At 31.2% G+C, this 24,843-nt stretch overlaps 1 protein-coding gene across 1 annotated transcript in view; it reads left to right on the top strand.

The window, feature by feature from the left end:
• The first annotated feature begins 10,227 nt into the window (after nucleotides 1-10,227).
• The window catches only part of LOC124357184, a 183,003-nt gene continuing 168,387 nt past the window's right edge, over nucleotides 10,228-24,843 (top strand). Inside the window, exon 1 of the mRNA XM_046808705.1 lies at nucleotides 10,228-10,366. Coding sequence (XP_046664661.1) covers nucleotides 10,261-10,366 — 106 coding nt within the window. The 5' untranslated portion in view covers nucleotides 10,228-10,260. The remainder of the gene's footprint in view (nucleotides 10,367-24,843) is intronic.

The following is a 24,843-nucleotide window of genomic DNA, read 5'->3' as shown; positions in this document are numbered from 1 at the left end:
TCATAGCTACAATATTCAAGAAAATACATACATTTAGTTAAAAAATAATACATATCGTAGTTTCTATATAATAACTTCATAATCAAATGACTGCTATGAAAGTTCGTTTTATATTTTATTGATCGTCAAGATAATCTTCATTCTTAACAATACAAAAATTTTGAATCTAAACTCATTTTAATTTTCAGATCTAAATATTTACATAATGTTCTTATATATTTACTCATCCCTCTACCATGATTTACAGGACTTAATTAATGAATACTCAAATAACTGCAATACCTTTACAAGAACAATTATACAACTACCAATACACCAATTTAAATAATGTGAATCCAATAAAACAGATTTAAATGAAACATTATGCTTACAATTCTCTAAGACTACGATTTTTAAAATCAAATTAATTATTCTTAAACTTATTTATGTTACATACTTTAGCATAAATATGTATAATTAAATATTATTAACTACAGCAAATTTTGCTATCCATTGAAACTCGGATATTTAATTTAATAAGGTGCAGATCCAAACATCAGCAGTCCGAACAAAGTATTTAGTTGATACAAAATGATCTTTAACTGATAACTGTTAAGTTGATTATTCACTATTATTTGCAACAATGTTAATAAGTTCACAGTCTGTTACACTGTTCACACAAACCATTTGTACAAGACTTGTACTTTTGACGTTAAAATAACAGTCATTACTTACCAAATTAGCTTTATTAAGATTTACGGCTTTTGACCATTTTGAGATATTTTCTATGGTAGTGATCGTAACTCAATTGCACTCAAACTGAGCATGTACTTAATATTTTTGATTACAGAATTTGTCGAATATACTATTTATAATTCAATAACATGTACCAAGTTATGTTCAACCGTTAATTGTTTTCATACGATTTTAAATTTATCGACAACTAAGGTAGCTTGTACTAATTACAAGTACGTAAGTTGCCAGTGGCATTTGATCGAATCTAACAGTGTACTTGAATTCTAGTGTCTAGTATAACACCTCAGAGACGATATAATGTTATTCACCCGATGACAAACGTAGTGCTAAGTGTACATTTAACTAAATTGAATCTTGCAGACACTATACTGAATTCAAAACATACCATGTGAATCCACGAATGCGAGTTAGCTTGATTTCCGTAATAGAGCATTTCAACGAATACAACACAAGACATATAAGTCGAGTGTGACCACCCATTAATTTCACCAGGTAACGTAATCGTTGCTTGATGTTCACACTGTGTAAACAAATAGACATGTTACATTATGGTTCATGAGAGCATTCATTCCAGTAAGCTAATGTTTTGATCTGAGTCTAATACTTGATGGGCAGATTCTAAAATGTTTCCTTATTGCGTGTTTATCTACTGACTGCAAGTATAAACATTCCTAGACAATAAATCTCTTTCTAGACTAATTACATAATGATCAGATCTCTCTTTAAATTAGATATGTGATGGTCAATCATAATTTCAGATCTCCTCACAAATTAGTCCTGACCTCGATTAATATAAATAAATCAAGAAATTTATCACAATACCCTACAATTTAGTTAACTATATTCATTAATTTATTACTTTGTTTTCATTTTTCTATTAACCAAATACGTAATGTTATAATTTACCAAAAAAACTTGGTTATGTTTGAAGAATGTATACCTTGCAGAATTGATTGTATAATCATATCTCAGTTTGTAATCATAAAATATGCATTAATAAACTTAAAATATCGATCAACAATGTCTTATTTAAGCATTATATTAATATTACAATAAAAACATCAATTAAATATATTTATGAATTTTCAGATTACATACTAACACATTGTATTAGTACTGATCCTATTAAACCACCCTCTACACCCATCTACTCAACTATTCATAATGAAATAATAAACAAGCTTGAAATGTGAAACATAATCTATGTTACTATCTTTATAGCACTGCAACTATTATATAAACAATACATGATGATCAACAATTTAATTTAAAAATTATCTTCCTAAAACCATTAATAAAAGACAGTCGTCATCGAAAATTCAGTGAACATTTTGACTTCCATTTATTATACATCATTACAAATATTTAATTAATGTATATACTACATGGCAGCGAAAAAAAATTGATCGTCAGTGACAGCTATCAGGGTATTTGATCTACCTGTAGTTTTGCACTGTAAATAGGTATTTACCAACCTACACAAGTCTTACTCATCTAATATACTGTGTTGTGTGCTTTATCCAGATTACTTAGACTGAGTAATTATGATGCGTTTCACATGTAGTGGGACTTACCAAATGCTTTAAAGATTTAGATCTTATTGAATGAAAGTTCCTTACCAGGATATACTTTATATAAACATCTACCAAGGGTTTTAAGGCATCAGGTTATGATTTAGGGGAGATTGTGATATTAAAGTACTATTCAGTTTCAGATGAGCAAAGTATGTCTGTGAAGGTTTGTAGGAAAGGTTCAGGAGCTAATGATTTGAATATTTGACATGTAAACACAATATTTTACTTATCAAGTTGACTGTTGAAAGAGCTTATTTCAGTGTTATATCTTGAATTAATAGTATTCGTAAAGTTGACTTAATCGTTTCCAGATAAGCAAATAACTACATAGTCTAGATGACTTTATGGAGAAGTTACATAAAGTGCAATCTTGAGAGCTTTCTCTATACAATAACCTTGCCAAAGTATCTATTATCTCATTACCCTTTCCACAGATGCACAGTATGATGATACTTCTTAAACATATAACAGACTGTCACGTATTTATAATAGCATTTACAAATACCATGCAACTGTGACAATTACCTTTGACTTTACTCGAACTAAGATGGATACATCTACGTGACATCTTATGAAGAAGCTGTGACACCTAATTAATTACAGTGATAATAAGATTCTTTCTTTCAGTGTACCATTTTGTTAAATTAAAAATCAAGATTTAAATTACGTTGCAAACACATTCATATTATTATTTGAGTCTATAATTGTTCTACATCGTTAAGTTATATCATTTTTAAATTTCATGTCATACCGTTACCTATAAGACTAACAATAGTACCTGTATTCAATGACTCTTGTTTGACAAAGTACTTAAACAATGTAGATTATTTAATAACAATATTTTTGTGTATTTATATGTAAACATATCTTAATAAAAAATTATGATCTATTCATTTATTTTTATGTACTAAAATGTGAATATAAGCTCATTACCCAACTCTGTACCATATCTTACAATCCAAATTGTAAAAATCAATCTCTAATTTTAAAAGTTCTTTAAAATATTTATATAAAACTGGTTTTTATAAAACAATCGTTATTTAAATGTTAAGAAGTCAACTGTTTAGTGTACAGCATTTGCTTGTACCATTTCAAAAATGGTTATCATGTCTTCTTCAACGCAAAAGAAATCAGCTTCTAGACGTGACTCATACTTGTCTGGCTGTATTTTGAATATTGATCAGCATATCGTTACCCACAGTTAATCATTATCTATGAAACGGAGTTTGTACATATGCTCACAGTACTCAGTTATGAGATTAAGGCATCTGTCACTGTCTGTGACTTTTTTGATAGACCTTCATAAACAGCTCTTAGATAAAGCATATAACCACACGGGTTCACTACAAAATGTTTGATCGTAGTGTACGTCCCATTCGCAGCATGACAGATTCTTAAGGATTCTGTGCTTCAATGTAGGCACATATTCAACAAATCGAGGTGACTAGTAATTCTATATTGAGTTGTATTTGCAGAATTTTATTTCGTTAGCAATACTCCTATCAACCGACATTTATTTCATATATGTTCACTTAATTCGAAGTATATAATTCATTTGAGTATTCAACAGTGAATTTGAATGCTTGTTTACGGTATATTACCCAGTACCATAATGTCCACGGAGAGATACCATTCTAATGCATCCCTTCTTTATCAATAAAACCGTGCAGTTAAGTGCCCTAACAACACCGAACATCCATACATATTATAACTGTCTTTGTTTTGCTTTATTTATGTTCGTCAACGAGACACAATAGCTTGACGCTCTAATGTAATCATATGTAAAATGGTTTTCTGCAATAGCTGAATAAACATACTTTATTATGGTTAATAATCACTGATATAATTTTTTCGTGATATCTATCGTTCTACACAATGTTAATATTAAAGATAACAGTTTATAGTTAAGTTACTTACTAAAATACTTTGCCTACATTCTCGTTTACATGTCTGTAAATTAATTCAGATGTAATAGAGATTAAATTCTAAATGAAGAAATTTAGACATTAAAAACTATACTGGATTCAAACCCATTATTTTGATTCCAAAGGATTCAATAAATTACCTAATTATACCAATAATATCTTTAGCTTGTTTATGTATATAGAAATGTTATATAATTTAAGAAGTCGGCTTAGTAATTTAGCATAATCACCATTGTAATAAACCGTAACATCTTAATAGCTACTAATTGAGATCTTACAATTGAAATTAAAAGGATATTTTATAAGCACTACATTATTGGGGTTACTTACCACAGTAGAAGCAACGACTGATTATTTTATTATTTTATGATAAACATATGTCTCATAGTTAACAATACTGCATTTTATTATATAAAATAATAAATAAGTTATACTAAAAATGTTATCGGTTACCCGCAGTTACTCTTTACTACAATTATAATTATGGTATAAAATCAGATCCAAAGTAATTTATTTAATTAATGGTATTTCCATATAAAACAACCTAATTTTGCAATATTATAAGTTAAAATTCAGTTTATAACTATTTATTTTCAGATATATTTTTGAAATTATATAAAGTTATTTTATTAGTCTACACTATGTCTGGACATTCTTTTATTACATTCTTTTAATCAAAAATGAGGTATGCTTAACAACACAACATTCTTGTTTCATGTCTAATACGTTATGGAGTTACTCTTTGAATCATTTAGTTCAATGCCTTAACTGCAAACAGAGCATCAGTAAACATGGTCAAAAAAATTCTTACAGCTACTAAACGACTAATACTAGAACTCAAATTTATGTTATCATTGAAAGTTCATCTAGGATTCGTGAATATTCTCATGTAACACTTCTGTTAAAAACTCAAGTTACTAAATTAATTATATGTTATGTTGATGTAAACAAGTATAATTCAAATGTTGTTTGATAATTTTATGTTGTAAGGATTATTATATAACATATTAACCACACGCGAGATTTCAACACTATTTCATCCATATCGAACTCATTTATCTGCATTCATTTCAGTACGAATATGGCTTAAGTTTTATGTGGATCAATTAAATGTTATATTGATGTTCGATGGTGCCTATACCATGACCTTCTATAAGCGCATGTTCAAATATAATTTGATGAATTAAAATCGAGCAGTATATGACGTTTCTTACAGTCCAAATCAAAATTCTTTCCAAGTTTGTTTTTGTTTATTGAAGAGAACCAATTCTGTTGAGAAGCACAAGCATTATATCTCAATTTCAGCTTTAATGTCCGACTATCCTCTAGCCATAATCTGCGCATAATTGTACGTCCTAAAAACTATGACATGATTTATTCATGCTTTTGCTTAATGGTTTAACAATGTAGCGTGTCTTAATTTATTCTAGTTTATGATTAAAAAATACCTAAAATCAAAAATTATCAATCATTTTATAAAAACTACCTAAACTGCTTATAGACTCAAATTTTAGTTAATGTAAATAGCTACATAATCATAATCGTAAGTTACTGTAAAATTTAATAAGTTACTTTTAAAGGCTATATGGTATTTATATATAAGCGGTTGTTTAAATAAAAAAATACTTATTATGATCATTAGCAGTTAATATGAATCATTCACTTAAATGTGGATCATTTCATTTAATCTAGCATATCTTTTTCCAGTACCTCAGCCACAGGCACAGCTATTCTCTTTCTTGATTTGACACATCATACCACAGTGCCACCAGAGTTCCATACACAACTATATTACTACACATACAGATCCCAAGCACTTATAGACTAACACATATTTTAATGACTCTACAAAAGTGTACATAAAATATCAAAGTAAATGGTTGATATTCACAATTTTTGCTTGTAAATGCCTAATTTATCGACATTATAAACTAGAATGATAGATATTTATTTCGAAGATTTTTAACAAAAAAGGATTGACATATATCTACTAGTAATGTTTTGAATATTGAAAATCTAATTTTGGATGGAGCTTATATGTCTATCACCATTGAATCTGTAGTTTAAGTACTGTCCTATTGGAATATTGATATATCTTTGTAGTTAGTGAAATTTGCTGCCTTAACAGAGTGACATAACTGTCACTGTGTCAGGTTCCAATACAACGTACGATTGAATACAATCGTCCAGTAGTACTTCTCAATGTTTTACCTCAGAAAAAACTTTCCAAATTTTATTGTTTTCTTCAGACTAGTTCACATCGTTTGGAAGTTTCCGACTTTCACATCATTGTTATTAAACTCATATACGCTAAGATTATTTGTAAATGTACTAACCAATATTTTATACAATTAATATTTTGCTAGTTTTGTAGTTCTAATAATTTAAAAGAAGTAAAACATATAAAACATCAGTCAATTGACAACTTTTAAAATTTTACTGATAACCCTATGATATCCATATTATAGATAACTATGGTTAAATTTCATCGATCATATATTAATAATCATTAGGATTCAGTATAACCTTATTAAAGGAAGAATTTTAAATGCAGTAATCGAAATCATAAACGAACAAGGCTTCAACATGTCATTGCAATATTGATAATGAATTTATTTAGGCCATATGGAATTGACATTTCACTTAGCTCAAGAATGCATGGATATTGTCTATTTGTCTAACATATGACCTGCTTCCGTCCGATTCATCTGGTTATCAGTGAACAATTCCATAAATTGTGTTTTAATATAAAAATCCATTGTTTTATGATTACTCTTATATTATATATATATAGTTACGTTATGATAATTATAATCATTTAAAAGCCCTAAAATATATATTTATGTATTTATATTAATATTTTAATAGACTTCTTAGATTAGAAATTTAAAAGATATTATAGTTATACTCTAATTCGTTGTGTTTTAGTACAAATACTGGGAGTACAATTTAAATTTTTCAGCCCCTCTAGAAATAAAATGCACTGCTAATAATTCATGTCAACAATGTACAACTACTCTAGAATCTATATTGAAAACCGTCTAAGTACTTTTGATTATCTACTTGATAAGTATCTTTACGTATACGTACTGGCATCTCGTCGACACTCAGCAATTTACAATAACCAAACTCAACACTAACTTAAACTCAGGCAATTCATTATGATTTAGTATACAAGTATTATATATGGTTTTATACTATTATTATCTTGATATTATTATATAATTTCATTACATTATAAAAGTTTGAACTCACGGGATCACCATTTCACTTCTAATTGTATCATCGTCTATATGATTCAATTATTTTGTATTGCTTATCTGTCATATATTTTAAAAATAGCGATAGTTGATGGATTAGAACTCAAAGTAACACTGTCAACACTTTTCTATATTCCATTAGTAATTGCATACTAATGCAATGATTAGTCTTGAAATAATTTATGTTCAGGCATAATCTTTTGACATTGAAGTTTCTGCTTGAACAAGACTGGCATTGGAGTAATCCTTGAACCGGACTGCCCCTCTCTTGACCTGAATTGTGCTATACACATTGACCACAAGTGATTCTTTAATGTTCGAATGAAGTTTATTTTGTTTGCGTTTTTTACAATATGTTACGTGCAAAATTCAAATCATTTCTATAAAGACCAAAATTTATTAGGAATGTTCGTTTTTTAATACGATTTTTTTCCAATATTGGACTATGCTTGGCTAGCCATATTTATCAAAAACATTAATCAAAGGTGCTCAAGCCATGGATTCAAGGATCTTGGGACGATCCGGGTTTAATATGATACCATCACACAGGTCGTCTTTATCTAATTATTTCTGTATTTGGTCGTATCGTCAATGTATGCTTATAGCAAAACGAGCAGAACAAAACATATATCGGAACCCTATAACCAATAGATTCAATCAAACCATTTAGACTATATTGGAGGCTTATTTAATTAATAACTATGTATCACATATTTTATATATATATATATATATATATAATACCGTACACAAGTTTGTACAAAAATATAATTTTTTAATTGTAAATTTGATATTACACAACTTTTTGGACAGTGTCAATATTTTGATTCAGTATCATACATTTATAAACTACTAATGACCACATGTATAATTTGAAGTTTTTAACAAAACAAGGATTGCATAGTATTACTTTTCTGAAGGCTAAACCCATAACCTGATTATTTAAAACTATTTTTGGGAATAGGAACTTTTAATTATATACCACGTTGAAGTACATCATAAAGTACTGTTTGCATCTATATTTCGTCTTGTTTTATAATCATTTCCTGGGCCTTAACTTAGGACAAACTGTTACTTTGTGTCTGGTGCGCAATACACGTGCGCAGTGTGCATACAACCATCACCAATTGTTACTATCACAATGTTCGTCTGAGACTACTACACTTTTCACATAATTGTAGTTTTGCGATAGTGGACCGTTGAGTGTACTATCATTTTGGTTCCGGTTCACACAATGTTAAAACATTGCTAACGATTAGAATCTCCAGATATTCCGTTATCACTGTGACCATCTTTTGAGATCTAATAGATGTTAAATCGAAGTTCACATAACTAGTAATACACATCCGCAGCTAAGTGTTGAGTCGAATGTTTATTGGTAGTAGCTGACATAACCACTAATGCATATCCGCAGGTGAGTGTAGGGGTGGAGCTCTATCGTGATGGGCTTAAATTTGACCAATCACCGATCATGATGACGTGATCAATTAGGATCAGTCGATGTCCTATATTAAGGCGTGAATAAGATAGGAGTACGACACATCGTGTATAGCGCAACAGGCTTCACTGGGGTCGATTGCAAAATATATACCTAATTTTATTAGGCTATATGACGTATTACTATGTCACATGTTAAAATGTCATATTATTGTACTCATTTGTCTACACATTTATTTATTCTAAGATTTTCTCGTTGTCATCATGGTTTTCCAGAATACCAATGTCAAAAATTCGCTAAAGCTAATCAAAATCCCATGGAGTGACCTCTACCATCATCGAACTAGACGTTACCCATATATATGGATGAGATTCATGCAAAGTTTTAAGTCTATAGGTTAGATCGCTTTCAAGATATCCTGTAGACAAACAACTCGTACAGACAAAATTAAATTTTTCCAGCCCCTCTAGAAATAGAACTCGCTACCGCTCAGCCAATAAATTCTATGTAACAATGCTGCAACTCACATCATAAACTATATTGAAAACACGTTATAATAAATATTTTAAACTTACTTACTCTGTAAGGCTTTTCTATAACATGGCTATCCTCGTCGGACACTTTTCAGCAATTTCAATAAGCCAATGTAAGCTCCATCTTCAACATTATAACTCAGGTACAATAGCATATTGAGTTTTATGTAGAGTACAGAGAATCGTATGCGTTTCATGACGTATTATATCATGCTCTTGATATTAGCGCTATAGTAATATTAATAATTTGAATTAAGGAGTAGCTATATTATTTTTTAAGTATCGTCAAACAATCATTTTTGAGCGTTATTATTATTTTTTTGAAATACGATTTTGTAAAGGATTGAAAACTAAGCAGTACACACTTCTCATTCTTTATTCGTTCAATCTCCTTAGCATGAGCATCTGGCAACTGGGCGGACACCTAAATTGAATGTTTTGTACGGAAAGGGTGTTAGAGTATAGAGGCTCAAGTCCTTATTGACCAAGTTTCTGCTTGACCAAGCGGGACATTGAGTAATCACTTTGTGAACCTGAACTGCTTCTAACCTGATATTGTTACACTGACACACATACACTCGACGCCTTTAACTCGTTTCTTGTAATGAGTTTTATGACTAATCTACTTTTGGCTTCGGATTTCTCTTAGCTTAATGTTACGGTGCATAAAATCTCTATATGAATCATTTCCACACCTAAGACTGAAATTTCCTTAGGAATGGGTCTCGGTTGTTATTAATAAGCCGATGGTTTTTTTTCCAGGTTGATGAGGACTGCTAGTGTCCTCTGGCTGCCATGATCAACGAACAGGTGGTGGAGGAGGTGCTGCAAGGCCAACTGGAGGCTTCCAAGTGGGCGATCCCACGACAGACCAAAATATACATATGCTCCACAAGGGCAGGTCAGTGCTTTATACTTTTGCTTCGTAAATGTTGGTATCGTATGAAGTAATGATAGTTATATGGCGAGAAAACAAATGAAAGAACATATCTAGATCCGAGGAGTCCCTTATTAAACCAATAGGGAGTTTTCAAGACCAGTGAGACGTAGTTTGGAGGGATTTTTGAAATAATAATAGGTCCATATGTTTACCAGGGATCATAATAATGTCCATATAAAATTTCAGTACAATCGGTCCAGCTGTTTGTATGTAATTGAGAAACACACACAAAAATACATAGACAGAAAGCATTGGAGTTTTATACAATTGTATAAACCTGTGTATAAACGTTCATGAAAGTACTCGTATATAGTTTATTCCATAATATAGCGTTTTGGTTATAATTATTAAAAAGAGGAATCTAAACTCGTCGGTGAACACTTATTATATTGTAGACATGTGTTTTGGCATTTATAGAAAACTGAAGAAAATTGTCTGTGCTTATATAGTTCTAAGCAGAAGGGAATTAACGTAAAAGAATAAAATGGATTCATCAAATCAACGAAGGAAAACTTTTCCAAATAGCATAGAACATCATTCAGGTCTTTATATGAATTTCTATACTGAGCTCAAGAATGCCTGGAGATGTATACTACCATATGAAACCTCGTCCGTCACTATAGGGAAAATTTTCATTAGATGTTTCAAGCTTATAAAAAATTGCTTTTAATTTATAATAAGTTATTTAAACCCTGTTAACTGCATTTTAAGCAATAATATTTATTTTATATAATACTTAAAGTTTTCAATACAAAATTATTCTACCACTTTTGTATGTATAAACTCTAAATTCGATATGTGGTGCTTGTTTACAGGAATCATATTATTTCTATTAAAATAAAATGACTGCTAAAATAGATTACAGACCCTTTGACAGGTAGCAAACCCTAAGGTCCGTCCGCTACTTCTCGAAGGGTACGTTCCGTGATCGTCTCTGATCCTGTGACATAGTACTCCATATACCCGCATGGTTCTAGTAAACGGGATAGAGGTCTTCAACCTACTATCTACTTCGGTCTTTTGTTTTCGATCTCAATGTGATCGTTTGTGCTCCACCGCCACAGAACCCTTACTTTTTGTCCATCGATTACTTATTATTTGGCTCTATTCTGTTACATGTGTTTAAAAAAGCAAACTAGTATGTGATCAGAAAACCAAATACCACTTAATCGACTTTTCATATTCATTGAAGTTGTAGTCATTGCAATAGTTCAAGTTAATTTCAAGAATGATTAATTAACAAAAGGTGGTTGGTCAGGAATCGAACCCAGACCCCTCTCTTACCTTTAATGTTATGGACAGCATTCTCGCCCGGCAAGTGAGAGATCCATGTTCAAGTTCCTGCAGATGAAGTACATTTTGTTAATCTTTTTTAAATTATGTATATACAAGCAACTGATCTAACAAGCATACATTTAGTAAAAGAATTGAAAACAATGTAATATAAGAGGTACTTTACTTATTTATGATACGCTTTTTCAGATATGAGATATGTGGCAGCAAATTTATGTGAGCTACAAATCAAACTGTCAGCCATATTGTTCAGGATAGGGACGTGCCATGGAGGTTAATACTGTCACAACTCGACATTTCTTTTCCCTCTTTGTGTGCAGTGTTAAACTGTGACCGCATTTTACACCACTTATTTAACTATTAATTAATTCAAACTCAACTCATTCATTGCTTTCTTTGGATGGAGGTACTGCATCGTTATCTTAAAAGCTTGGTACACATATTTTAAAGTCATCAAATTTGACCTTCTGTACGCGTCCACACGTGATAATGTGTGTTTTCTTTATGGAAGTGGATTAGAAGAAGTCAGATGCAGAAAAACTAATAAGATGTTTGACTATTTCTATATTATTTTGTGTTTTTATCAAGGTAAGGACCAATTTCCTTGAAATATTCGACATAAATTATGAACGCCCTCTATATAAACTTAACATATGTAAACTAGGGTGAGTTTCAGGAGAATCCCTATCTCATTGAAGAATTCACGACTACCTCTTTCCTTCTATATGTAAAAGAATATATAAAGAGCAGCTGCGAATTTATCGTCCATGTTTCTTACATGTTATTCATATTGGTTGTAAATTTTCTATGAATAAATCAAGAGACTTCCATCTGCTACAGATTTCTGTGTCTTTCGCTTACTTGGGATAGGTGGTTTGTAAATTACTATTTGCCAAATAAACTAAGCTACTCTTTAAATTACATAAGTATCGCTAACGATTCAAAAATACTATCCAAATTTAAATTATTCAAGAAAGAATCATTAACAGATTTTTTGAAGATGAAATAAATCTTAGAGTATGCTGAACTTACTGTTACCACACCCTGTAAGCCTTTTAAGCTATGCTGACTATTCTGATCTTTTTTCCATTTACGTCTACGGAGCTGTATCGCTGTTTCTACACAGTTAAAGTTTTACAAGCTATTCTGATATCTGCCTTTGGTCTGGTGATGTGCTTGTACACTCTGTAAGTCTTGTCGGCTGTCGGCTTTCTGATCTCGGTATCTTTAGTCTAGAGAACTGCTTCTACACAATGTTACATAACAAAAAAACAAAGATGACCATCATATTAGGAATTGGCGGCAGTTTTAAACTGTTGAAATAAACATTTTAACTGCCTATAAAAACAATATGGTTGTTCATTTTTATTTTGCTGTCAGATTTATAGTTTCTATGATCACAATGGTGGCCAATTAACTAAAAAAACACCCTGTATCATTTATGTTTCAATATTACATACATTAGACCAATATAGATAGTGAGCATGGTCTAAAATAACCGTTATGCTTGAATCGTGTACTTTTTACGCTTTAATTGTTTTATATATTTTCATTCATAAATATAAATCCAAATTTTTTGCATTTACATTTACGAAATAAAATTTATCTCTAATACTTCTAAGTATGTACTAAAATAACTCTTTGGTAACAATTTTATATAGTCCAATATTTTACTTCCTTTCATAACTTTGCAATTTGCACTTTCGTTGAAAAACGTAATAAACAGTCATTAAGTTTAGACAAGTAATTATTTTTGCAAATATAAAACAAAATGTTTGCAAAATGAAAGGAAAACAACCATATTGATTTGTAAGGCACCATAAAATAGTGCAGAGGATGCGAGAGAATCAGCGTAGCACGAACTTTGTTTCATGGTACACTTGCTAGTGTAACTAGATTTCAGCTGGCCAGGTTTGCAGTTAGCCCCCTCTCGTCACTACCTATATCCCCCCCCCTCTCTCTCTCTCTCTCTCTCTCCATCACCTGCATTATCCAACTATTCAGGCCGGAATTATAGCTGTAATAAACTTTAATGATTCACGCTACGCTACTTTTCTTCAGTTGTGATTATTAATGATATGACAGAAACCGATCTGGATGCATAAGTTACTTATATATATAAAATAAGCTAAGAAAATAGACATTTTTATTATTCTGTGCTTTATAAAGTAAATACTCCGTATTATTAATGGAATTACCTCACATTGATGTTGGAAATAGACAGGGACATTAATGATTAAATGTCAACAAGTTCAATCAGCGTTCCAAATAATGCTCTTTCCTAAACATTCAACTATAGATTGAGTAGGATAGGGCGTTCTATATTAAAGTTTAACCGTAGAAAACGGGGAAAAAGCAGCCAGAGTGAACAAAAAAACATTGTTTTAATACTACTTAAGTGTAATAAAGGTTCCCTTGTTTTTTAAAATTCATTACACAAAAATCTGTGTATATTCCTATATGTTGTGAATAAAATACTTTAACAAATATAACGTATCTTAGACCTATGAAAGCTATAATAGTGCTCTGAGGATTTAGAAACTTAACCTTACTGTTGTTTCTAATCTTAATGGGTATTGTGAAGCCAGATAGAAAAGTATGATCATCGTGTTTGAAGTACCTCCTTGTGTGCTTTTTCGCACTATCAGTTTTTTTGTTTTTTGTTCAAAAATCTCTTTGTTTTGAATCCTGATACTGAACATAATTTTTTTTATTATTGTAGGTACAAGAGATAAGCACCTTAATAGTTAAACTTCTCATAAGTAATTTTAGATTAAAATTTCTGTATAATTTAACTTTAAAGCCCTCAGCACAGCCACGGAAAATTTGAGACCCTATATGGCTTGATACCTTCCTTTTATATTTAACCGTCCCAAGTAGTTGGGTTGTTAGCGTTTTAGCTTATCGTTCCAGGGACCCGGATACAATTTCTGGTATAGGCGTGGATTTTTTACACAATACAATAATCAAATAATAATCTGATCTATGCATTAATAGATGTGATACGCGATTCTAGGCTCGGAAATCCTTTTATTCATGTCCAACTTCGGAGCTGTGAGATAAAATTCGTTGCTACATTTTTCTTCCTGCATTAGAATGAACTGACATAAGAGTTTTATACTGAAAAAATCGAAATTTTACTCGTGTATATATGCCGAAAATGTAAAAAAATTATTAGCTATAGTATTTTGAGTATAGAATTGAACAATAAACTTAAAATGTAGTATGCTTTGTTTTCTATAACTGAGGGTTCTGTCTGCGCATGTTTCTGCTGGATATATCCCAAGAACGATTTGAGTATGGACTTGAAAGTTTGCATGTAATTAGACGAACAAGCCATCTATAGATGGCTGGCGTTTACTTAGCCTGTAGGTCCGCGCAATATCTCGATATAATTTTTATTTGTAGCCTTTACATTTGGCATGAAACTTAATGTCATACATACAAGTGCATGACTATCCATGGGGTTTAATTGATTGCATTTAAAGCAGGCTGGCAGATTTTATCTTCTGTCTGCTTGGGGGCTCTAAATTTTACTATTTTCTTTCTGATTATCCGTCTGTCCGCAGTGCATCTGGAGAATGAAATGACTTATAGGCTGGAAATCTTGCATGTCACTTCAGCAAAGCCTATTACACGAAACTTGGTTGGCATACAACTTACTGCCTTGTATAAATTTCTGTTTACAACAGCGTCTTTTAAGTTTTATACGAATGACTATAAAACCTTTCATTATAACCTTTCATTAGAATAGACTAAAACTTTGTTAGGCCCACTGAAAGAAAGAAATCACTGCAAAAAAAAGAAAGATGAGGCAAGCACAGATACTACAAGAAGGAATAAAGCAATATTGCTTACAATTTTTTAGCCCTATACAATAAATTTATGTAAACACGTGTTCAATAAAAAAATATATACAATGAATGAATTCAAAAATAGCTTTCTTTTTATGTGATTATTTTTCACTTGTTTTGCACTGTATATTAAATTAAAGTTCTCTGTACAATTTTCATTCAACCACGTTTTCTCAAAGTCAAAATGTTTTCAAGAAGAAATTTGTTATTTATCAAGGACAACACAAGAACATAATACACATTTTTACCACTTACACTATAATATTCAAGCTGAGATTTTTATCTAATTGATTTTGGTGTCATGTAGTGTTGTATGAAAATTGTCTGCTATCTATGTATTATGTATCACTTACGTAGTAAATCCCATTTACGCTGAATACCTAACGGATAATCGTTTAGTCGCTATTATATCGTTTATGCTGTATACAAATATTGTCTGCCATATATGTGGCATGTATCGCACTCGCGTGGTACATGTAATTGATGCTGAATACATAAGGAGCAATAATTTAATCCTATTATTACTCGTTTTACTATTTATTTTATGCTGTATCAAAAGTCAGCAAATCAAATCTAATCTAAATATTGTGGAGTGAATTGACGTCAGACGATCTACCTTCTTATATAAAATTAAATCATCTTATTGCTACACTATGCTTCTAATAGGAAGTAAACCGTACGTTATTGTTAAGTTGGATTGTAGTTTTCAGTTTTTAAACAAACAATAACAACTACGCCGCTTCAGGAATAATATTCGCATTGTTTAGTTCCACCCAACCCCAAGTCCGGAACAAAAACTCCTGATTTATCGATTCAGCGGCGGGCGCGGCGCGGTTGGTGGACCCTCGTGTCGGGTTAGGATACTTGCTATTACAACGCTTCAATGTAATGTCTGTCGTAATATACTCGTAAGTCGTAGTTTACAATCACTATTTTAATCACTGAGTTAAATTCTCTTCAGTTTTAATATAACACGATAAATATAAAAATAATAAGAACCCTTAGAAATAATATAAATCTGTTTACCTGTTGTTGTTTGCTTAGTACCTGTCCTGAACGCGTTCAGTTTAATAGTGTTTATTAGGTCTACAGGCCACAGAGAGTTTTATGGTTCCTGTATTTATAATAGAAGGTTATATTGTTGGTAGTATTAAAAAGTTCTTGTGTTAATCCGTTAAAGCCTATCATACCAAATAGATAACAAGACTACTCGAACCTAACCTCCCTAACCCCCAAATTTGTATAATTGTTATTACAGATTTTCGTAAATTTACTCAAAATTATTTTATCGAATCGATATGCAAGCTAATTTTATATTGAACTTAACTTTTAATTAAACCTACACTGTTTTTTTATGAAAATACATGTTCAAGTATAACTTAGACAGACACGATAAAATTAATTTCTTTTTGAAAAGAATTTCAAATTCATCTTATCACTATTGAAATTTAGGCCTACACTTTTAATACGGTACGTGATACTCAATAAACATTGTAAACCACTATTTTTTATTTATAAAACGAAACTAACTACCAAAATAAAATCCTTCGTAATTACTTATGTGAATATTTCAAACGAAATACTGTGTATAACTTACCAGAGGATAACTACCTTTTGATCGTTTCGTTAATAGGCCCTAATTTATTCATTAAATATATTATTATAAATTATTGTTGTTATGAAGGTGGATTATTATTTAATTTAACAATAACTTTTGATTTCGAAAGTTGCGAAGTATATATATATCTTTTCTTGTTAAAATTGTGGTTTTTAAAAAATATAAACAAATGTAATATTAAAGCTGATTTATTTTTCTCGAAGCAATCAACATGAACTTATTCTTTTTACCTAAATACATAAAAACGTCTTTGTATATCTAAGCTTCGAGCCAAAAGTTTTTGAATATAAGCTTTGAGAAGTTCTAAAGTTATTATTCAAGTTTGAAAATATAAATCGCGTCCCGTTTTGCAAGACGTATGCGCTGGAATTCATTTTGTCAGACAATAACAAGAAGCTGACATATTGGATGGTGGAGGACGTGCCCGCCATACCCTCGGAGACAGACCGCTTTATAAGGTTTCTTCTTTTGAAGTTTGAACAGTATTTTTATTTGTGGTGGAACCGTTTTCCTCTAAACTTTTATCCCGACGAATTTAAAATGAAAGGCTGTACGAATTTACAAATTAGTTAGACATGTTTTTCAACTTATATTGATTTATATAAAGTGTGTATATTAGAAAATAATTCGAGCTACCCAAGATCAACTATGAGGAATTACCTTATATATGTTGTCCAATAAATTCGGTTAATTTTAATTATATTGTAATTTACAATGTTCGTTTATTTAACATATATAAATTAATTAACTCATTATTATTTCTTTTATTTTGAATCATCTTATATTGAGTACTGTCTAAACATTTGAAGTACAAAATTAGCGTAAGAGTGTAAATAGATAAATAATATGGAGTATGAGTACAATTTAGATATTAATAACCTAATTTTATTCTGATTGAGTTTTAGTATTTGAAAGGTATACTATTTTTGAAATTTGTACATCATAAGAATATGAAATATAAATGTGTGTTTTAAGCTGCAACTGGACAACATGAAAACGTACATCGCTCCTCTAGGTAAGACTTGACCGTGGGAATGAAGAATTATGAATGGGAAACATGCAAGATACCTAGATCAAGATACTAAGTTTAGTAGTAGACAAACATGTCTGGACACGACCCTCGAAAATGCATTCACAACAAAGTTAAACATAACCGATGCTATCAAATTGCTTACATTACAGTCCGTTCGACACACACATATTTATGTTAAGAAAATATATACAGTATATCACAATGCACTTGATTGATGTTTTCCTACATATCACTGAATGAAGAGCTGTTCTAAAATGCAATTAACGTATAATTTATTTATTTTGTTGGTAGCCTACTTATGTTTATTTTACGGAATAACCAACACTTTCCGAGTACAATTATTGATCTTGCACTCACACAAAAAACATGTTTTTTTAATTGTCGGATGCATTTTTCCTAAGAAATAAGTCAATCGTTAGTTTTGGTGGAGGTCAAAATGGGAGGGTATTAAAAGGGTTAGAAAACATTTATATTATCCTGAGCTTGACACACTTAAAACTGACATTTCGAAACAAATAATATTTAATAAACTAGTACATAAAGACACTGAAATTCCTCACTTTCTGGAACCTCACTATATGGATAGTTGATGTAACATGTGAGTCCACCTACGGTTGTTTGGTTTACACGGGTGGACCTGTTCAAATTTATTTTCCATACGATGTCTCTATGCCTGTCTGTCTGCTGGAGATCTGGAGAATTCAATTAAATCTAGACTTAAAATTAATACGAGTCGTATATAACTTTTTCGTATATAACTCGTAATTAACTGTTTGTAAATTCGTATATAACTCGTATATAACTTCATCTAAGCTTTAATGGCACACTTTGTAACGCAGTAGATAATTTTACGTCAAGATTAAGGCAATTAAGCTGACAACGTAAAATCACACGTGAAATAATTACTAAACATTTTATGAATATTTCAAAATGTTGTGCATTATTTCTATCTCGTAAAGTTAATTTATTGTTAATTTTACTTCTTCAGAGAAAGCTTGGAAAACTAATAGGTCAAAAAATTTAAAATCATAACATTTAAGGGGAAAAACTTTATAGTTATTTTATACTTAAACATGACGGGGGCGAGACTCAAACTGCCTTGAATTTATTCTACTTTCAGTTAGTGTGAAACAGTACTTAAACCCAGCTCTTTATATTTATTTTATATTTATATTTTATATATAATATTCAACATACAAAAAAAGGTCCACAGGTAGTAGAAAACTTTTTTTTACTAAACAAAAAAGAAACTCAACTGAAAGTGCCTATTCGGACTATATTATTATTGTTCAAAAACGTTTTACATACTTTCATTAAAGAAGAGTAATAAAATGTGTCAAATAAGTAAAAGAAGAATTTAATACATATCACTTAAAATGCCTAGGGAATATATACAAGATTTGAAATCCATACTCAAAGCTATCTTTACAGAATACAACTTCACAACGTCGTTATCAGAGTTTGATTGAAAAGTTTCTAACAAGAATTATTCTAAATCACACTTAAAATAATAATAGCTAACTGAATAATATTTATCCAGTAATATCGATGAGAACCGTTGCATATAACATTGTATAATCAGGCAATATGTAGGCAAAGCTCTGAACACTTTTTCAATGAAAGAGATACAATAATTTAAAGAACGGTTATGCGAGTGGTTAAAGCCATATAGCTAAGGTTAACCTAGTGTAAGTATTACATACCGGCCCATAATGCAGCAAACTGGTGTCGTAACTAAGAACCAAAATGACGTGGTACAAATATGATGATGTAGCCGACCTCCTTTCTGTATAATCTGGCAATATCCTCGAAATGAGAAGAGTGAAAGGGAAGCGATATAGGCGGAAGTTTTTACTGGTAAAGTTTGCACAGAACCTTATCAGTACCCCGCCTGAGTGCCCTCACTTCTCGCATAAGTGTGGCGCTTGTTCTTCACTAGACTGGGAGAATATGCTTCTCAAACTAACTTAACTTAGCTATCGTTAACTGAAGTTAAATAACTAATGAATAAAATAACTATCCCATTTATAAAAGCATGTTATATTTGGTCATGACGTAAAGAGCATGTTTTACTACACATAATAATGACTACACATCGAACAGACTTGGGCATTTTGCCATTGTTACAGAACTTCATATTTAGTTCCGTAATAACCTACTAAGTATATCTGACTACACATTGGACATGCTTAGACGTTTTGCCATTGTCACAACACACTATATTTGGTGTACAATCACTTAATAAGCATAGCGGACTAAACATAGAAAAACGAACGTTTTGCCATTGTCACAAAATGTTATCTTTACTTATTGAGTAGACTTATGAGGTATTTCAGACTACAAACAGATATGAATTTATTGTCATTGTCTCAGGACGTTACCTTTGGTAATAAACTAATTGAGTATTCCTGACTATCTTTTCCTTTCTCAATATAATAGGGTCGTCAAATCGAACCGTTTTATAAAAAACTGCATTCATTCTTTACAGAAGTGATTGTAATTAAACTTATCTCACTCCATAAACAATTCCGATTCATTGAATTTTTATAAGTTTCACTTAAATAGCACCAACAGACTGTAAAATTCTCTTAAACTCAGGGATTTGATATCTAGTGCAACTTCATGTGTGTGTGAAAGCTCCAGTTCACCTGTTAGTGCAGTGTCTGGAATCTGACGCTATCACAGACGACTCCTGGAATCTGGAGTCATGATCGTTTGAAGAGATGAAGCTTAACTCAACATGCACATTGAATCGACTCTTCCCACCACAGATACGTTATGTATAGAGAACTCTGTTGCTTTTACATGGTTATATTAGAGATCCTGTCTAAAACATGCCAGAGTACTCAATTGTGCACCTGGTATGACAATAAGAATACTTATTCACCTAGATTACACTTTATTTTGTAGTACAGGTGTATCTGATGTTGAAACGACGTAACCAGTTTATTTTGAGCTTCTTCGTTGCCAAATTATTTGGATCTCTTCAGACGAACGTGACTATAAATTCCAAGAGTCAAGTCTGTGACAGCGTCAGATTCCAGAAGGTGAACTGAGCGAAACTCAACATTTACATTGAACCAACCTTTCCCATCATAGCTTCATTTGTGTGTCAAAGTTTTGACTCTCTAGTTTCATCGGACTGTGAAATCATTTTACCGCTCAGTCAATTCAATTTAATCCTGTGCACACATTTGTGAGCAACACATTCACTTTCATCACTATACCGGCGTGATAAATGATACAAAGCTCACTTTGATTTGGAAAAGGTGGGGAACTACTACTTTTTTACAATATTTGTTAATAAACGTTATATTACTAAACCGAACATATATCAAAAATATTTTAGTCAATAGAATACATTTTTCGTTGCATTTCCATGGTACTTTCTCTGCCACACTTTATAAAATACAAATTATTTATTTTCTAGACATAGTATGAAATTTCATAAAATGCACTTTCTCTTTGTAATTCCACTTAAATATATCCTATTACAGATGAAATTAACAGTTTATGTAACGGTGCAGGTTTATCTCAGACAAGCTGCAGCAAACCATACCGCATTAATTTGTTTGTGTAAATGATTAGGTATTTGATTTACCAAAAGCCAGTAAGTTCCATAAAGATTTCCTACCCTACGAGTTTCTGTTGGAATTATTTTATAACTATTTTAAAAACACAAACACACCTCTAATAATTATTTTTCGCACCATGAGAAAACAAGTTATTTTTTTATAGGTATTATATTTGTCTTGTTTTGTTGGATACAAAACTCTTACATTAATTGAAATAAATAAATGCTATATTAATAAATCTATAGGTGTTTATTTTGTTTAATTTTCTTTTTAATTAACTAATTTTACAATCATAGCTAGAAACATGTTGTATCTAGAAGCGTCTTTGTAGGTGACTAGAAACCCTTTCGCTTTATTTTTCGTAGTTTGCTAACACTTTATCAATTAATTTATTACTAAAACTTTTTATTATATTTCATCGAAAACTGGACCATGTCAAACTTATCTTCACGGAGGTTCTTACTGCAAGAAACAAATTACGATAGTTAGTTCTTTTTACTAACAAGGAATGTTAATACCGTTTCCAAAATGAAGTGAAATGAAGTGAAGTTAAATCATAAAAATGCAAGTCATTCTGTAATGTACTAATTCTTACTTTTGTCAATTTTTATTCCTGCAAATTTTTAATGGGTGTTCAATAACTTGTATCTTTTATTACCTCAAATCATCAATGCATTTGGATAATCCTAATAGATCCCCATATAACAAGTAATATTGTATGAACTTTAATTACCTATTCTTCCTGCACGTCACATTAAAGCCCGTACGAAACACAATAAAGGGTCTAGGGTACAATAGGTACTGGTTAGGTTTTGAAACAATGAACCAAACTGAACAAAATTTTAGTTACTCTTTGAAGGCAAGGTAAACATTGCTGTCATGTAACTCATTTCCCCATAAAATACTATTTATAAAAATAGACTACATTGTTTACGTTGTAGACATATTTCTTAATAGGGGTTATGTACATCTCCTGTATTGTTCCACTAAGGCTCGATACGTTTTCCTTTGTATTTAGAAAAAACTCAGTCATTTCGCTTTAGAAAAATCTTTACTTGATAATATATTTGGTTTAAGGAGCTTTCACCCCTCCTTCATGATTCACAAGGGAGTCTGAAAAGCTAAGTTTGGTATAAGGTGGTTACGTTATAACCCTACTTCAGATGGCATTCTTCAAAATAAATAATTTTAAAATTCATCTCGAAGTTTCACCACACAATTTTCTTATGCGTCAAACGCATTTGTACAAAAATTCAATGTATTCTTATTGATTTGTTAAAAATAGCTTTGGAACCCTTTCGATTTAAAATGTTCATGTACCGTACCAATCTCAAGTAGGCATTTATTAGGTAGGCTTTAGAATTTCCAAATTATTAATGAATTTACAACTATTACAAAAAATTTAATTAAAAAAGAGAGATGGGGAAAGGCTGATTTTTATGGCCCTTCGTTTCTTTCTTTCTTTTAATATGGCATACTGTCATGCGAAATTTACTTTTGCTCCATTTCACCTTAGGGCAGCGTCTGAAATCTAACTGTTACAGACTTGACTCCTGGAAACTGGGATCCACATCCGCTGGAAGAGATTAAAAAAAGTCGGCGGAGAAACGTTTAAAACAAGCTTTTTGTATAGATTCGACATCAGAATTATTACACCCTACACTACAAAAGATCTCTTTCTAGTTGACCCAGGAGAAATCTAGTGCAATCTAGATGAAGATCTTATCTCATTGTTTCATCAGGAGCACAGTTGAGAATAATGTTCAAGATACAATCCCAAAGCATGGCGCAGCAACCGAGTTCCCTACACATAAAATTTCACGTCTGAAAAGAAATGAAGTCGGCGACTTAGATTTGGATTCAATCGGTACCGGTGTCAGAGTTCAGAAACTGTAACTATGACAAAGGTGAAATGGAGCTAAACTCAATATTCGCATCACCCTTTCCAGCCATAGTAATGTTATGTGTACGTAGTCTTATTATATATTATATCAGTTTTATGTTTTTTAAGATTTTATATGATTATGTTTACTATTTGGACCCAATACTTCTGAACCTTGAAAATATATCATAATAAGTTTAAAGTAAAACAAAGTTTAAACTAATTATCACAATAATTTGTTTAATACTTAGTTGTCTTTTCCACTCGGGCGTATATAATTTTGGAATTATCTGGAAGTCATTCGAAAATGTTCTATCAAACACCGGTAATTCAAAATAATTTGATAGTTTTTAAACCACACTGCTCTCTGATTTCTTGGTAGGATGCGGTTATTGCAGTTGTAAAATATGAAGTAGTGAAAATAGGATTAATAAATTTCACGCCTGGCTGTCATATAACATAATCACTAAAGGGGTGAATGTAGGGGCTGTGGGTCACCTCTGACACGAGGCTTTGTGCTGCTTCTCTTTGAAGCGCCATCGATTGATGTTGTAAACAGCTTGTGGTAACAGCGTGCTGTACGACCAAAGATTTTCTTTATTGAAACAGCTGCTTTTAAGACATCTTTCCATCATAATACTTTTTATTGGGAACGCGTAAATATGCTCAAAGGAAATTTTATTCAATAAGGGAAAGGAAAGGATTTTGCACGGTTCTAAAAATCTGCCACATGAATGAAGATTGGGTTTTGAAGCTGGAATATATTGTGTCAAGTGACATCCGCGTTACCACCTTTAATGAAGTGTAATTTAATATATAAAGATTTAGCACAAAATCTGTCAATGCCAAAAGCAGTTTTAGCAGTGTATAGATAACGTGCCGATGACGAAAAGAAACTTCCTGCTGAATACTGGCTTATTAGATATTGTACCTACTCAGCAATCTGACAGAGCAGTTAGAACCAAATTCAAAACAAGTTGACATTGGTTGAAAGTAGTCATTGAATAATGGGTTATTAATTAAATATTATAAGTCAAAATTTCATCCATTCACTACATTCAAAACACACATCTCTTTCACATTCGTAAATATACAGTAGATACGTCATTTCCTCAAGCCATAATAATGTTTATTTCCAAATACTCAGCAATTTATTTAATAAGCAATTAGTAAATGATCAGAA

Source organism: Homalodisca vitripennis, chromosome 3 (assembly GCF_021130785.1).
Source record: "Homalodisca vitripennis isolate AUS2020 chromosome 3, UT_GWSS_2.1, whole genome shotgun sequence".
Classification (NCBI taxonomy): domain Eukaryota; kingdom Metazoa; phylum Arthropoda; class Insecta; order Hemiptera; family Cicadellidae; genus Homalodisca; species Homalodisca vitripennis.
The sequence above is the reverse complement of the archived record's forward strand: the minus strand, read 5'-3'. Positions and strand labels throughout refer to the sequence as shown.